At 33.5% G+C, this 18,812-nt stretch overlaps 1 protein-coding gene across 2 annotated transcripts in view; it reads left to right on the forward strand.

The window, feature by feature from the left end:
• The first annotated feature begins 5,113 nt into the window (after positions 1 to 5,113).
• The window catches only part of LOC119833955 (leucine zipper putative tumor suppressor 2 homolog), a 67,913-nt gene continuing 54,214 nt past the window's right edge, over positions 5,114 to 18,812 (forward strand). Inside the window, exons 1-2 of one of the 2 annotated variants that reach the window (XM_038358202.1) lie at positions 5,114 to 5,324; positions 15,407 to 15,505. In XM_038358202.1, the coding sequence (XP_038214130.1) occupies positions 15,419 to 15,505 (87 nt within the window). In that variant the 5' untranslated portion in view covers positions 5,114 to 5,324; positions 15,407 to 15,418. The remainder of the gene's footprint in view (positions 5,325 to 15,406; positions 15,506 to 18,812) is intronic. The other variant, XM_038358201.1, reaches the window with a different exon arrangement.

The raw sequence follows: 18,812 nt of genomic DNA on the forward strand, positions 1-18,812 counted from the left end.
CCCCGCCCGCTCGAGCCCCTCGACCGCGAAGACCCGCTCACCTCCTCGCGGACCCACTTCCGTCCCATCCGTCGCGAGCCAGAGACCGCCACCCGCTACGCCGACGGCGACACGTTCGATATCCGCGGCGATTTGGACCCTGTCGAATTCAAGCGCAGCGAATCCGGCGGAGTTTACCTCGAGAACACCCACGAGCGCTATCTGGAGTACCGCGTCGCCAACGGCATCGATTACGGCAGATTGAACTTGACTGCCGCGCAGCGTTGCCCCGATTTGGACGATCTAAGCTTCAAACTGCGTTTTCCGGTGCGGCAGATCGACGCCGGCGTACAGACCGAGCGACGCGTCGACGGGTGGTCGTGCGACGAGTGCGGCGGCTCCGCGAAGAAGATGCGCCCCAACGGGATCGAGAGCATCTGGAGTGACGCGTGCGTGTGCGAGTGCGCGCCGCTGGAGGCGCCGCCGCCCGGGCGCGCGCCCGTGCCGCCGCCGGACGAGCTGTCCCGCGACTGGGAGGAGCTGCTGTCGGACATCAGCGCGGCGCACCGCATGTACGCGACGGACGCGGAGGCGGAGGCGGGCGGCGGCGGCGCGGACCGCAAGCGGCGGCACAGCGCGGCGCTGCGCTGCGCGGGCGCGGCCGCCGCCACGTGCACGCACCCGCACGCGCGCTTCCTGCACTGCTGCGTGCCCGCGCTCGACCGCCCGCTCACACGTTAACCCCGCGTATTCGGCGCGCAACGTTTCCGCGACACTCACGGTCGGTTCGTACGAGACGGTCTTTTGCATTTGCACGTATTGTGTCGCAACATTGCGACGCCGGGGAGGATATGTTAGGAAACTTTGCCAGACTTCCGTTAGTCTCATGTGAATACGCGGCTAACGTTCGAACGATTCGCCTACTACGACGATTAATTTTTTCTCGCTTACATTCTAACGTTCTATCTAGGTGAATAAACATAATTGCCTGAAATTAAATACAAATTTCCATTGGAAGTATGTGTAAATGTAATACAGTATTTTTTTTGACGCATTCGCTGATCGAAAAAGTTAAGCGTCTTAGTAGGGTTAAGTTTGGTTAATTCCACCGCTGATAAGTTTCGCTTTTGGACGCCTCGATGAGTCGATGACATCTAAATGTTCGGGAGACCGATTTGGCACAATTTTCACATTGACAATACAGTCCGTCGCGATACAGGAAGAAACTATGTGGCCTTTGGAAGTGATAATCATGAAACCGCAATTATGTTACGTGAATATTGTGTCAAGGTGGCCTCTGTCGATTATTTTATTATTGAACGATCATATCGCGTTCTGTGTATTGCTTTTCAAAACGATTGTTGTTTTTAAAAAATATTCTCCGTGCGAGCCCCTAAAGTCGCGTTACTAATCTATTATAAGTGGTGTAAAGTGGCTAGGGATAGTGCTCGGTCTGTAATTAAAATAAATGTTCCAATATCAATTTTTTCTTAACGATGCTTTAGATAGCCTTCATACTTTACAATATCAAGTGGCGTTTAAATAAATAAAAAAAAATATATAGCAATAGTTATAGGATTAAAATTAGCGAGACATTAACTATAAATTTTTCTCCAACAATTGTGCAAGAGGGCAAAAAAGTGCTAACATATCTTTGAGGGTGGAGTATAATGTAACCTTAATTTTAGTTCAATGTTTTTGTAGCGATTTTATATTGATATAAAGATATATATACGTATGCTCGGTGAAATACTCCTGTCTCATCGTAAATCGGAGAAATTAATTATAATAAAAGGAACTGGGTATTTTTAAAAAGATAATTATATTTACATGGCCAGTCTTTTCGGCCTGTTTTTATTTACAAAGTACTATGCAATTAAGAAGAGTAATAATTTTTGTATTTTCTTTATTAAGAGGCAGGGAGTATTTCACGGTGAGCTCTTCGGACGATTTTAATATAATTCTTACAATAATATCGTCCTGAGGTATTTGAAAGGATTTGTTGGTATAAAATGTAGTTGACAGGATTATTTTGTTGATATTTTATTAATTCCGTTCACGTTTTATTAAATCAAAAGTGCATTTCGAAAATTTTAACATGCAAAATTTGTTTTCCGTTTTTATTTCAAACATTTAATGGAGAGTTGAGTTAAATTGTAAGGACAGGTTGGCATTGGGCCTTAGGAAGTAGATGAGATGGTTTCGGAAAAGTTTAATATATTGATTGTGAAGTTAGGGTATTAATTCCCAATGCTGACGACTTGCCCGATGGTGAGAGTCCACTATCGTATGGTTATTTGTTATTGGAGACAGTGGACGGTTTGTTTTAAATGGTTTGTCCAATGTGTCTTAAGTTAAACGCGGCGATTTTATTGATTAGCCGTTTATTTTAGGATGGCAGACGATAAAAGGGCCAATTATGTACTTTGGAACGGTTCGCCCATGCGTGTCTGCCCTAGTAGTAATAATTTAAAGTGTAAAGTTTTATACGAAGTTGGACAATGTTAGTTGAGGGAGCAGCCACGCCCCCTAGTGTGTTGAACGGAAGGAATGGTGATGCGTATAACCGCTGTCACTGTTCACTTTATTCCTAGTTTATTTGTGGTCAGGTGTATAGAAATGTGTTATCAAAAAAAAAAGAAACTCGCAAGTGGGGAATATTGGACAGTGACAGTGAAATAAATTGTAACATAATAATCCAATATGGATGGTAACAGTTCATATAGGCGTAACTGTTATTATAGTTTATGTAAAGCATAAGAAGTGTACGTTATATTTTATATTTTCATTATTTTCATGGAGTAACAACTGTTTAGGCTTAGGTGATGTCTTATATAGAGAGCAATGCTATTGGCTATTTTATGTCGCCAATAATAACATTGACACTCTGTATAAGGACTCCATTTCATATATTTATTTTCACTATCGAAGCCTCCCCTAGTTACAATTTCATAAAAATGCAAATCTTTGCTATATTGTGTCGTGTTTATATATCGTATTTATTTACTCATTTTCTGTAGTGTGGTTTACTTCTGTTTGTAATAACTTAAAAGGAAAAAAAAATAAAAAAAAATACTTGCAAATTTTCCATTGGAAAAGGCTATTGTATATATTTGAAAATATCATTGTGAAATTAATGTATAGGCAATTTCAGTTCTTTATAAATGGTATTACTTATTGTATTGTTTTCATTACGTTGTTTCTATGTTTACAGTATACAGCCTCATGAACTGTCAACTTATACTAATAACCAATATACAAAGGACAAAGCTTTTGTACTATAAACATAGATCCATTATATATATATATCTTCAATATGTCTATAGATATATTGTTGGTATGGTTGGGTATTTTTAATCATTCAACTGCATTAATAATTCACTTTCATTTGTTTCGAATCATTTAATCTTACTATTAATTACAGTCTTTTTTATGTTCCGTCATTGATCATTATATTATATTGTACTTACTCCATTAATTATATTCGCTAAAACATACTTCGGAAAAAAATTATAGAAAAATAAAAAAAAAAGTATTGTTAGTCAAGTTTGCATAAAATATTATATTTGATTAGCTTTTAATCTAATGTAATGTGCCTATGCACTTGATAGAAGGTTTATTTGCTATTTAACATCAATTATGTTGTTTTATGGTGCATCTATAAAACAACAGAGTTCGCAAGGGTGTTTTATTAGGGGACGCTTATAACGACCGCTGCGAGCTCTAGCAATATTGTGAGTCATTAAAACTGGTGAGGTGTCGAAAAGCCTGTCTCAGTTTTAATAATTCATTGTCGTCTGTGAAATTACATGTGCCAATCTTTTGATTTGTACACGACGAAAAACTAGATTGCCGAGCGCAAGTAAATTCACAGATTATTAATTTATTTCATTGTCCCCAAATTAAATTGTAAACCACATAATAACAAGTGGTATTCGAGCTTTCGTCAGTAATATTTTAATAATTCGATTTCGGCAATTTCACGATCAGCGAATAATTCTCATAATGTTACATCTTACATTGAGTAGAGAGCAGATTGTAATCAAGTAAATTTTGGACACGTCGCTAATAAGCACACGTTTAAGACTTAAAAAACTATAAAAAAATACATAAAAAAAGTTTTGCATGTAGTATTTCAAATTTAATCTTGCATGCTCTCTTCTCAAGGAACAAGTCGGCTTGTAACCGATTGCATTCTTCTGGCCTTGGTTACATGCATATTTGTTACAATTCATATCAAATTATATTTTTTCTTTCCTTTTGAAACTGTTGATTCGTAGGATCCGGGAGCTTACAATTGACGCCCGTTTTTAAAGCGGTGCTTTCCGGATTATTAAAATTGTAATTATTCATATCTTAAACGCAGTAAATCTGTAGATTTATTATGTCAGTTTTTTTTAACACTCATTTAAAATTAAACATTTAATTCTGATGCATAATATAGATCGATCTGTGACTCCAAGTTATTCAAAGTAAGTTAAAAAACATCAAAAGCAAATGTCTGCATCGTTTTAAAGATGTGCGTACGGTAAGCTTTTCACCTTGAAAGAAAGAAAAATCTTGTAAGCCGGGGTAGGAGCAGTCCTCAGGGGATTTCACATTTGATTTGGTGCCAAATTTTGCTAAAGGCCATAAATAAGTAAAGTTTCTATAAAATAATTACCACTTCGATTTTAAATATTATTTCAATTTTTGTACACAAATATGCACGTTACTTGATTGGCACCGTACATTTTTGTTTTCATATAGTGGATATTTTAGTGTAGAACAATTTATCATTAAAATCAATTTCTAGATATAAAACAATATTAGAAGTGGTTATCCCCGAAAATAGTTACCATTTTCGTTACGTTAGGTTGTGCTCACTACTCTGGTTCTTGCCACCTGTGGGAAGATAATAAACATTAAACAATCACATTTTAGTTTTATTTTTTGTATGTCCCAACTCCCCAAAATTAAGTTATCAGTTTGTCCCATAAGCTTACGCGCAGAGCTCTTAAAACTTAAGAAATTTAAATAACAAAGTGGGCGAAGTCGCCACTTGGCTAAACTAAACTTGACAGTAGTGGACATTTTCGTCCTTTTCTCACGCGTGTGTTAGAGCGAGAGCGAGCGATACAAAAACCTTAGTTTACACTTTCATCCATTGAAATGCACGCGTGCTTCGTCCGGAGCAAGCCACGCCGGTTCGTTGATTCGAAATAACAGTGAAGCCGCTGCCTATTTCGTCAAACAAAACAAACTGAATTCTAGTAGTGGACCATACCAAAACTTAAGTGATTTGCAGCGGTTTAATGAGTAGTACTCACTTTGTGAAATTGTTTTTCCATTAGTTGGTGGTAAAGGTAAGAAAATCAAATTTATCTTAGTGTTTATTTTAAGCTTTGTAAAGATGTAAAAATTTATTGTCTGAAATTAAAAGAGTTCATAGGTATTAATATTTATAACGTATTGCCATAGAAGCGAACAAGCAAGAGTTCTGGAATTGATCTCGAGTACCTAATCAACAGGTTAAAATGTTCAAAATTTTATATTCTGAGACAGTGCTAAACCGTTAAATTATTTGAGAAATAAAATTGATAGAATGATGAATGATGAATTATGTAATATAATGTGTTGGAAATACAAATTTACACCTGATGATTATTCAAGTGACCGTTTTTCTGATTCAAAAATATTTGTAAATTACGACACTCCTACATTTTTTAATATTAAAAATATGGTAAGTGATTAGGTTCTACTGTAAAATATTTGTATCGATTTTGTTAAACTTGTAGAATAATTTAACATCTATTAAATTACTAAAAGATATATAGAAAAGTCTCGACTTACTTTATATAGGTACTCAGTAACGATTATATAAAACAAATAATCTTTATTGCCTTAATTAAGAATCGAGTAACTTTTTACTTGAATAAAAGTATAAGGTACCTACGTAGAATAAAGTCTAACTCACCATCATCGGATATGTACGCGATCGTCTTCTTGCTTTATGCTATATTTCAGCGTTGTGAAGTCCATTTATGAAGGAAGGTTGTAGACAATAATATAATACTGACGACCGACGTAGCGGTGGAACCGCGAGGCACAGCTAGTATAATATAGTTATGCATTTTTATATATCATATCTTTCAGAAAAATTGTAAAAAATATTACTAAGTTAATATTACCTAACTATTTCGTTTTTATAAAAAAAGTTTGTGTAGTCTATATTTTACATATATTATGCACATTTACACGTCATGCTTATACGTCCTTTACCGTGCGCAAACATAACTATACTTAGGTACTTGGTTGGTACGTTGTTTCTTGAAAAATGGGTCTATGTTATGGCATCTCGCGAAGACTTAATAAAAATAATCAGTTCAAATCTTTTTGATATGGTAATAATAAGTGGGTGTCTAGGTTTACCAATTCAATTAGGTATTCTGATGATATTGTAGACATGACTTGATTGGAAAACCCAGAGGTACAGTAAAGCCTGCCATATCTGGCGAGTATCCATCTATCTACCCACCTAGCGTTTGTAGACTCAAATGTAGGTACGATCAATTTAGTCTAAGGCTATGTTTATTAATGTTATTTTTTTATGTATTGATGTACCTATAAATATTTTTATTCAAAGATTATTACTGAATATATTCAATATGCACTATTACCTACAAGGTAGGTGGTAAATAACGCTTATGTGAAATAATGAGCTTCAATACGTCGATAGTCAGGTAGATAGAAGGGAGACCGCCCACACATAATACACTAATTATCCGGCATTGTCCACACTAGCCCATAAACAGCCCTTTCCAGCTCTGCCCGAGCCATTCGGGATGCTAGATAGCCATCAGACATTTTTAAACGCGAATTTATGCATCCGATACGATATGCCAATTAAATTGTACATGAAACTTAAAATCGACGTTAACTGGATAGAGATAAATAAGATATATCGTATTGAGGCTAACATAGCCAATCTAGGTTTTTTTTTTTGAAAAAATTAATTATATCGGAATAGAATTTGTCATAAAAAATTGAACGTTATGGCTGTTGTATTGGTCAAATGATATTGTTGATTTATGTTTTATAACCATAATTCATACAGGTGCCTAATAATAAAACTGGCCAAGTTCTAATCAGACTCACGCACGTAGGGTTCCTTACATACCTGTAGATATATTTTTATTGTGGGAGTCGAGCACGCTTCGGCACGAATTGGGCCAGCTCGCACCGGGGAAGTACCACACCCCCACAGAAAACCGGCGTGAAATAGTGGCATGCCACTGTGTTTCGTGCGGTGAGTGGGGGAGCCTAAGGCCCGTTTCCTTTTCCTCACCCGTCCCAGTCCATTCCTTCTTTCCAGTCGTTAATCCATTCCTTTTCTCTTATCCCAAAAAAGCGGGCAGCGCATTCGCAGAGGCCCAACCTTTGCGAATGTTCATGGGCGGTGGTGATCGCTTACCATCAGGCGAACCACCAGCTCAGTTGCCCGCTATGACATAAAAAAAAAGATATAATTTTATTTATATAAATCACCAAAAAATGATGCTTTTTTGAAATTTTCCTTTATCGTAAGACGAAACGAATTCCACGTGAGTTTACAGAAAGATTTTTGATTCCCTTGCGAGTGTGAAAAATTTGCAGATTGGTTGTTTACACAGCGCCAAAGGAGATAGACTTGAGTTTGTGATATGAATTTCAGCTGTTACCCCCACGCGTTCCTAAGAAACAGGGTCTTGACAGACAGACAGACCTAGATACAGGAAACTGATCCTAAAAGGGTTTCGATTTTTCTTTTTAAAGTACGGAACTCTAAAAGGTGTAGATATTCGAACAGACTTCACTTATACAAACAATAATAAAATCAATTTTAATAATGTCATAATATTACAAAGCTAAGCTTACGTCATGGTTTACAGAAATAATAATATATGGAAGATGTTTCCATAAATTTCGACGGCTCGACTTAAAAATATGTAGAATGTTGAAATTAATCCAATGCGTCGATATTGCCAATTCACTGTTTTCTATGGTGGCACCTGGTAACCCCAATTTATTTCCGCAATCGCAATTCAAATTGTCTATTTATTTTTGCTTACTTTAGAAGTGACCTTGAAAATGATAGTTACTTACATATAAATTGAGTCGTGTAACGTTTCTTAATAAATTGCTTAAAATCTGGATAACCTACGTATCTGCTTTGAAAAGTATGTTATAATTATCAAAAATTATTAATTATTTTAACTGCTTCTGTGACATAATTGTTTATTATACAATTAATGACTAAAAGGTACATTTAAAATACTATTAAACTATTCAACCCGAACATTCATCAAAAAACCTTACAACTAACTATTAGAAACGCTTTTGAACTTTAATCTTAAGAATAAGTACTTACGTACCTATTAAAGCTTTAAAAATGTTGCAATATCTACAGTAAAATCGCTCTAGATATCAAAACGTAATCCTGATGATTATCTATGTTACATCATCGTTCTACCATAATGCATCTTCAAATCGTCTAACAAAAGCAAGCGATGAGCAAACCTTAAGCATTATGTGAAGAAATTAAAGATTGAGGTTTTTTACCTTGATACCCGCAATTTAAGTTCATCAAATTAAGTTCATAAGAGAACAAACCGCAAAATTTTAAACAGATTTAAACGCAATTTTAATCACAACGTTATAAAGTACCTATCATTGAGTTTAAAGACTATTTGAAAGCCAGTACAATTCATACCTACGAAAATTATAAGTTGCTATAAGCTAGATGAAAAGATGCAGTAATATGTATAGTTAAAAGAGATGTGATTATCAACAAAAAATTCATTGAAGCTCATATTTTTTATATTTCTATTTTTATTCTTAGAACCATGTGGTCCAAAAAGAACATGAGTCATTGAGAATTTCTCAGACATAGGTTCGTTTCTCAGAGGCGTAAGTGTTCCATATAAGAATAGCATAAAGTATAGAGTTACATACGCTATCAACTTTGAATGGATCACGGACTGCAGTAGGGCTGTCTCCTGTGAACTGTATAATATTAAGTAAATACAAAATTTCCTGTATATTTTACAGCACTCATACTATACAGGAATTTTAAGGAATTGTACAAGAAATAAGTATGTAATTAGTAAGCATTTTAACGGCTAATTGCTTATGAAATTTTTATTATTATTCTGATATTACTAGTGATTGCAAATCAGAAACTCATTTAAATAATTGTAACATTATTTTTCAAGACATTTTAGAAGGGCTCCGTTGGCAACCCTAATGTAACAGTCAACTAAAAACAAGCAAAGCGTTGAAATTGAAATGGACTTTGATCGAGACCGCCTGTTTGGTTCTAGGAACGGCACAATGTAGATCACGTCATTACCTAAGAAGGGGAAAGATTTAAAATCCACTATGATGTTTATTTACGACATTCATAGCAGTAAAACGAATACAAAAACTCTTATTTATATATGCTCGTCTCCGTACTGTAATTAGCCATCGTAAACGTAAAGTATTTTTGTTTATCAACAAGCACAATCTGGTAACGTAACAGGCTAACTACTTTCGCAATATAAAAGTGTATATTATGGTCTACTTACGTCTACACTAATGATAATGAATTGAGTGGAATTTACTGTGAATTACATATTTTTTTAATTTGCATTAAAACATGAGTAAATTTTAAAAACTGTATATTGTATTGATAAAATATCCATCTATCAATGTCGACTTAGACGATAAACTCAATGCAGTAAAACAGTCAAGTTTAGAATTTCACGGTCAACAATAAAACGAATTAAGACGTAACAAAAGCGAATGATAGGAACGTTCGATATTTCCTCAGAGTCCGCCGCTGTATTGTTCTAGGGCAGAGTAACTCACGATTGTACTACGAGTATACCAAGATATTAAAGGATGAGTCACGACTGTTTGCAAGATCTCTTTGTCAAACCTGCCGAAGCATACGGAACCATAAAGATTACTGTTAACGGTATGTTTTGTTTGCGCTCGTGAACCATTATATTATATTGCAAACATGGGGCCGGTTAAGTACGAAGCCGGAAGTGTCGTTAATTGTTCTTATTGGACGTTTCTTATTGAGTTTATTTGGTTATATTTAAATTTATAACATTTTTTCGAAGTGTATTTAATTATTTAACAAAATAATGTACCACATCAATACCAAATGGAATACAACTGATATAAAAAAGTCGGAGTATAAAGAAACAATATTTTTTTTACTCATTAAGAGTATACTGTACTCTAGTCTCAAAGTCCAATGTTCTGGAAACGAAAACGAATCGACTTTGTATGGGTACATAGGCAAAAGCCGAACGAACGAACTAACTCTATATGTCTACTGGTCGTCTTTATGTCGATATATATTATAACTAGTTATTCTGTATTGCTTTCCCCCATAAGCGGTCTATCTTACACTGAAATATTTTTTAAAATCGGACCAGTTGCTGTAGTATTTCCTAAGATTAGCGCGTTAAAACAAGGCAATCTCCTGCTTTGTATAGATAATTAAATAAAATCCATAAACCCATATTTTGGAAGAATTCGATATGGAATAATAGAATATTGATGTTTTATTCTGGGGGGCGGAAAATTATCTTCTTTATAATAACTACTTTCAGTTACGCGTGATTAGTAATTACGCGTGACTTTTATACATTAATTGTGTCATAAACTTTTGATTTATTGGATAGATATATCAACAGACTATCCGTGACTCCCCGTCTGGTAAATACAAGAAATATAGCTTTAATAATATCGTACTGAATAAATCATATTATATAAAGTCCTTAATTCCACAACAAAATTTACCAAGTTAACGTATCGTAATTTCAACATTACACTGCTTTTGACTAAAGCTTAACATGATTTTGTCGTTATCAGGTGTACCTTGTAGGCTTGTTGTCTTATTAGTTTAGACAGATGTTTGTTTAGTGCGTTTTAAGTGAAAGCGACTCGTTCTCACGGGGCGGGTCGATACGGTATCGACGACAATTCATTACATCCACCCCCCAAGATGTTCTTGTATTGAGAACTATCAGTGCGCATGACGGAGATATGTTGTCTCTGTTGAAATATTATCTACGCTGATATTGAAATTGATATTTGTATTTTGTATGCAACGAATAAAAAAAAAAACTTGTAACTTCTTTATCTATGGTAAACATTATTTAAACATTAGAAAGCTACATCTTTACCAAGTTGCTTCTTAACCATTCAATTTAAATAATCGATAAAAATATAAAATAATATCAATTGTATTTTTAAATTTTCCTGTTAAATGAACTGTTTGTATGTTTCTGCATATTAATATTGCAATGTGTGTATTGTTGAAGCTTGAAAGCCTAACAGATTTAGAAGGAAGTACAAGAGAAAAAAATTCTCATTTATAAAGCATTTCAATGCTATAAAACTAAAAATTAAATTTAGGAAGTACAAAATTTCATGCAAATTCAAATTCGTTCCTTGAAATGAGGAAAGTATTATTATTTAATTGTAAAAGCCGGATCTTTTTATCAAACTTTTATATGAGCTTTGAACAGTTTTATAATTTCTCATGTTTTATTTAACACCACAACTTATACAACCGCTCTATGATTTTAAGCAATATGTGAATAATTTGAGCAAATATAATCGGATTAATTTCTAGTAACACAACTATGTTAATAAAGTCGAACGGCCTTGTGTCATTGAGAGAATACGTGCTAATATTCACTAATTTATTATTCCTGCGTGGGCGTAAGAAATTTCAAATTTGTTGGTAATTTTTTAATTTTATAGTATCATAAAATATTTACATGATTAAATAAGACGGGGAACGCAGTTTGACAGAAACGGAGTAGGTGGTTACAGGCATCCCGCTGATAAACTTAAATCGAATGATTTTGTGAATGGTGTAGCGACAGCTGGAATATTAAATATTGTGTCCCTCTTATGTGATTACATATGGAAAAGCTTCAAATGTAAAAAGTAGTAATAATTAGATTCGATTGTGTTTATTTTTTTATGATAACACACATGAAAATACATGTTTTTAATTGTAAATTCAATGTTGCTATTACGAAATGAAAAATGAGCATAAAAAGCTCTTATCACCCAACGATTCATATCATCAAGTAGTGGCCTGACAACCCAGACATAAGAACACTCAAAATGTTATGTAAGAACATAGGTAGCTAAGCACACAATAACATTACCAAACACAAATATACTGAAACTTCTAAAAAAGTAACGGATTTAAAGTAAAGAAATATGTGTTAGTTATTTCTACGATCACTTTCCAGATATCTAAAGTGTGTTAAAATTTAAATTCCTTAGCACAGTTTAATATTTTTAAAGTGAAAGTATCTACTACACTTAGAAAGGAAGGCAGTAATTGTAAAATGTTTGTAATAATTACGTCGCATTTCCTGCTACACAGCTTGCAGCTTAAAAATAGCTATATAATATTTCCAATGATCGGCTATTACAAACACCTCCTGTCACTGTTATTTTAATTGACTTGTATATTGAAAGTCAGAGACATTACCTGGTAAAGGTATTACGTAATAACAAAAGTGTTTATAAAAGTTACCTACTATGTGTTAGGTACACATATTAGGCAGCTTAAGTAGAAAAACCTAAATGATATAAAATCGTACTGAATAGCGTGAAGCAAACGATGTAACACTTTTAAAGAAAAATGCAGTATGCATTTTTTTTTTAAATTCATACACATCGATGGAATCAATAAGAAAAAATAGTACACCTACACCTAAATATGGTAGGGTACCATGCATTTGTCACATGCGTGTATAGTATATAGTTTACATGTAATATATCCTTAATTTTTAAGTGTAATTCGTGTTAATACGCCCTCTGTGTATTTGAGAAGTTATTGCGAATATTATGAATCAAAACTGATACACAAACTGACCAATATAATACAATGAGCCCATCATAACACGATATATTAAAATATATCCTGATGAAGAATTATACCTTATATCATATTATAGGTTATGGATAGAGTTACAAAGGCTTTCATTGGTAAAGGTATTCGATTAGAAAAACGATGTCTAGGCTCTCACGGGAAGAAATGGAAAACAGACAGTCGGGGGTCTGGAAACTGACGTTTTTATTAGAAATATTAAGGATTGCGGATGTGATGTGTGGGATATGAGTAGAACGGGTAGTACGAGGTCGTTTGTTCACCTTTGGGCGTGGTCATTTGTGTGAACGAGAGCAAATGGTATCAGTATTTAACGGTTTTATTTCGAGTGCAAAATTTAAAGGTCGATCTTTTGAAGGAACAGCATATTGCGCGTATTAACTATACTTTGTAGGTTGTTTCGTCAGTTTTATATCTATATAATTAAAATAATTACTGAATATGCTAGATTTATTTATTGCAATGAATTTGTTGCGACGAGATGTTTCAATTCCGGAATCAAAAAATTTTGAACCATCTTTTTGAATGATATGTTGTTTAAATAGATAAAAACCACATTTCATATGATATGTATTTCACACATTTTATATATTTATATTAATTTAAAAATATAATTTCCTAATGTTACTTAGAAAATATTAATGAATTCTTACTGTAGGTAGGAATGGGCATCTACTTCTAATAAAGTATTTATCAATTAATATTCATTATATTCATAAATTTACACATATCTCTATAATATAAATATCCTTTATCAAATACACAGAAATTAACATTAGAATTACGAAATCAAGCTTCAATAATGATAAAATACCATACGTTATATAAATTATACCAATTGTATTGTCTTTTAACATTAATATTTCATGAAGATGAGAAATGAATAAACGAGTAAAAAATATTACAATTGTTTTATACTCGTCATGAGATTTAAAATGGTTTGATGTTATCGAGGTTTATGAGTTTTAATACTAAACTACTACGTTTAAATAATAACAGATGAGGGTAATGGATTAATGATTTGAAAATATACCCGCATTTGGACCATCATAACACATGACACAAATACATATTCAAATATATTATGTATGTGGAGCTTACAAATTCGAAAGTGGTTTTATTATTATGAAAATGATTTGTTTTCTCTACTATTGTAAAACTAGAAAAAGGTGTATCAATACCTTGTCATAGTCATTCGGAACATAATGTATTATAATAATATTTAAATGTTCATATTACATAAATTAATTCGAACTTACTACTAATCATGATTTTCTATGTTTTTAATAAAACTATATTAGGTATATCCGTTTCATGTTCTTTGGAATATAATTTTTTTAAAATGAAATATAATTTTTCATACAAATCCGAGCCATAGTATTCTATATTTTGTAATCTTACAAGCAGAAGATGCCTAATGCTACACCTATCTTTATTTATTCCCCGGCCGAATCGAGGAATTCCCGATTGTCCACTTCTCATGCATTGTAACACATACGCAATTAGATTGAAATATAGATAACGTTATATCCGACTAATATAACCATTACGTACCGTATAATATCAAGTATATATGCATTCGCATGCATAATTACAAATGGGACCTGTTTAAAGCAGCTCTCCTTACACTCCGACAGAAAATCGTAAATAATAATCCGTTATTCACTTTCAGGTTTGTGGGACAATGTAGGCTAGTAATCCTTGAGAATACCAATGTGTAGAAATGTTAATTTATTCTATTCTTGGTGATGTTTTTATTATTGTTTATGTTATGTTTGTGGTGGTGTTAGGGTTAGGGTTGCCGTGTTAAAATCTGAAACCTATCGAATCGAGATCTGAGATATATATATTCCAGCCAAATTATTATTTATAATGTTAATTTCGGTATGTTTCTTATAACAATATTAATTTACCATAATACATTGCGCATTCAGGTCAACTAAACAGACAAGACCTTCATATCATTACATGGCTTTTAGACAGGCTCTTAGTAGGATTAAAATATTAAATAGATCCGACATATTATTGCTATTTATTTAACATACCATAAAATTAATTTAACATTTTATAGCAACTACATACAAGCCTATTAAAACTTACAACACATTGTTCCTTATTATGATAGTGGAAATATATCTAGTTAAAACCAAAACAGGTATAAAAACGTCCAAAGTATTTCCTTTAAACCCTTAAATATAATAATAACAATACTCATTGTTATTATATATTGACCATATCCTAGATATACCTAATATCTTCGCTACAATGTACTCCCAGAGTGTTGAATGTTCTTTTTTTCTTAACAAACTGACTATCCGTTACGTAGTAGTTTTTAGATCATGTGGGTAAGATTATCACTCTATGTTTTTTTTTTAACTAAGGCACACAGTTAAAGTAACGTTTTACGTACCCACCTAGTACCTTTAAAAATCTTCTTAACAGCTGAAGCTATTGAATATAAAAGAATATTAAAAGAATCTTAATTTGCAGCGATGCGCTAAAATGGGCCACAGTGATGGTAGTCCGCGCACTCCGGACCTGCCGCCTCTCCCGCCGCCCATACAGCCATGCAGCGGCTTTCTTGGCAATGTAAGTAGTTCAAATTTTACATTAGCTACATACATAAAATTTGTTATAAGACTGTTATCCTCATGTGAGAAATAATTCACTGCGTAACTTTGTGATTTGCTATCGCTTATATTATATTATAGAGTGTTTGAAATTCCGTTCCAGACTACAATTAATAATTTAATCATTTAAACCATTATATAAATACCTCTACATATAATTGTCATGTATGTATAAAATGGTGAAAACTCTTAAGATTCAGCAGTGTTTCCTGTATTAATTTTATCTTGAATTGTAATCTAAACGGAAACATCATACCATAATACACGCTCCAGACGAATTTTATTTATCTAACATAATTTTAAACAAATTAGGCACTTATTTACTATAGAATCCTTAATAATCTAAAACTGGTTTAAATTGCGAAATGTTTTATGTCATCTCAAAGTCTACATTAATTTCTTTGCCAGACACCTACCGATGGATCGTTTCCTGTGTACTAAAACCATAATTGCGTATATTACGTGAAATGAAATAACAAGATGTACGTTTTTGTCACTTAATTATTATCAGATAAATTAAAATAAACGTTGCTATCAAATAATTTTCAACATTCCTGTAATAGATAAATTAAGTAATTATCATTCTAGAACTTTATAATTATATGGTTTTACCAATAAATGTAAGATAATTATTATTTTTTTTAGTGCAATTCGAACTTAAACATTTATTTATTCAATAAGAATTCTTATAGAAGAACTTTTGAAACGTCATAATACAGTTTTGAGGTTCATCACCGGTTCGGAAAACAGTTTCTATAGAGAAGAGCCAGCAAGAAACACTGTAGTTGTTTTAATATTTGTATATAATAATTGGATGTATGTTTAATTAAGGCTTAAAGAGAAAAATCTTATCATGAACTACTTCAGTAGATAGAAAGGATTGTTAAAACAGGTTTGTTTTGTAAAACTATTTTTTTTATAGCAACAGTTCTTATATCAAATTCGCATCGATCATTTCCTTGATTTCCATAACCAGGTCAGCTTGGTCCACTTCACACGCCGTTTATGCTATTATCATAAAACCAACCACAGTGTCGACCATAACCATCTTTTGTTTAAATTAATGGATATGGATAGGTTTATCGGCGCCTTTAGTTTAGATCATAGACATTTATTTGCATAAAAGGACATTTGTTTTAGATTGTCTATGTCTGTGAATATCATATTTTTTTTGTTTGTACCTGTAGTTGCTTTTTTAATATTCTGATAAATACCACATTATAATAAAAATAAGATGAAGTAGTGAAATTAAATGTAAAATTAAAACATTATTTTCAGAATATTTTCTTTGATGTTTTCATTACTACAGTAGAACACGATAATGTAATAAGATAATCGATAGATTAGATTAATAATTATATATTTTTTATAATGCCAATGCTTCCCTAAGTGTGAATGAAGGCAAACCTAAAATTTTTATTTGCATTATTAAATATGAGGACAAAGAATTCACGTGAAAGTTGCGAAGAGCTCTCTGAAAGCCTTATTGTTAAAATATGATAAGTTTAACATAAATAGCGTATTACCACATCAACGCCGAACCTTATGACGTATAATGAGACACTTTATTATTAAATCGGCGTAAATGAATGCGAGCGGCCCATCTGTCATACTTTACGAACTTTCCTCGTAAAAGGTTTAACGGTATTGAGAAGAAAGTGATGCGTAAATCAAAGATATGCTGTCCCTTTCAGCAGCAAATAATCGGATGATATATGGACCAGCCGGCGTGATGCATGTTCGGTGAAATTGTAGCAGCGTGTAATAAATTGAGTCGCGCTGTTAATTTATTATCAGAGGGTCGATCATTTGTAAATTATCATTTAAATTGGCAGCGGGGGAAATAAATTAAGTATTGCCATGGCCATTGAAGGACGTTTCGTTTACTCTTAAATGAGGTTAGATATACGGTAACTAATTTAGCAACATTCTATTTAAATAATTCTAGAAAAAACAATTTAGAAAATATGTATGTCATGTGTCGCAAGTAAAAACAACGAATATAACTATATGTCACTTTATGTTGCGATATGTCTAAATACCGACTTAAAGTATTTATAAGATGCATTCCCTAAGGGGGCTAAATAGGGAATCGCGGACAGTGTCCAATAGGTACTGCGTAATATTTACAGGACAGTTAACTGGATATTGTCGGTACTGCGTGTAATAGCAATCTGTTTCTATAACGATTTGCTAAAACCCCAGTGTTATTAGAGATATAAGCAATTTATGCGTTGGACAGTCGCCGGGGGCAGACGCGGCTTACGGAGTGCAATCTTCTTAGACCCATAAATTTTGTATCGAGTAGGGTTAGCATGTGGAAAATTCTATCTACTAGAAATTGAGCGGGCGGGTGACCGTGTAGTTAAATTTGGGAAATGATACAATTTATGGTAATACTCCTCAATAACAATAGTCAAAACATGAAACTGAACAACTTGATAATAAATGAAGAAATCGTCTCTACTTAGTCGCGTTTTAAATATATTCACGAATCGTAGAGTGTTTAAAAGTTGGTTTACGACTAATAGAATATTCATTTCATGTCAAAAAATAAAAAAAATCTTTTCTTGTCTCATTCTTATCTATAAATTGATAATGACGTGGTTTTCCAAATCTGGTAGCCCTGCCACCGAAGCCTGACTGAGCTTAAATGGTTATTAGTATCTAGATTCATGACTCGGACATATCATAAACAAAGCTAAACTGAATGTCTCCTTACGTGAACTATTATTTAATACAATTTTCCGCATTCAGCTTGGGACTGAACGCTGGCTTTGAATATAAATTTTTCACGTTTCTGTTTGTGACGAAGCTCGTTGTCAATGTTTGCGAAGTTTTTTTTATGCTTTCCTTATAAAATTTGATAACTGATGAACCACCATGGATGAAAACTGGTAGCTTGAATAATGTGTTAGTTATATTAATGGGACAAAGAATCAGCGTTCAGAATAATAGTGTTGTGTTTTTATGAAATACTTAAAAGGAAACTTGGCTTTACTTTTATAGTTTTGGAAAGCTTTGAACAGAAAAGGAGTCCGAACACTGCTTGATACTTTATATTATACTAGCTGCGCCCCGCGGTTTCACCCGCGTAAGTCCTTATCCCGTAGAAATATCGGGATAAAAAGTTGCCTTTATGTTATTCTAGTTGTCCAGCTGTCTACGTACCAAATTTCATTGCAATTGGTTCAGTAGCTTTTGCGTGAAAGAGCAGCAAACACACACACATCCTTACAAACTTTCGCATTTATAATATTAGTAGG

This window comes from Zerene cesonia, chromosome 18 (genome assembly GCF_012273895.1).
Source record: "Zerene cesonia ecotype Mississippi chromosome 18, Zerene_cesonia_1.1, whole genome shotgun sequence".
NCBI lineage: Eukaryota > Metazoa > Arthropoda > Insecta > Lepidoptera > Pieridae > Zerene > Zerene cesonia.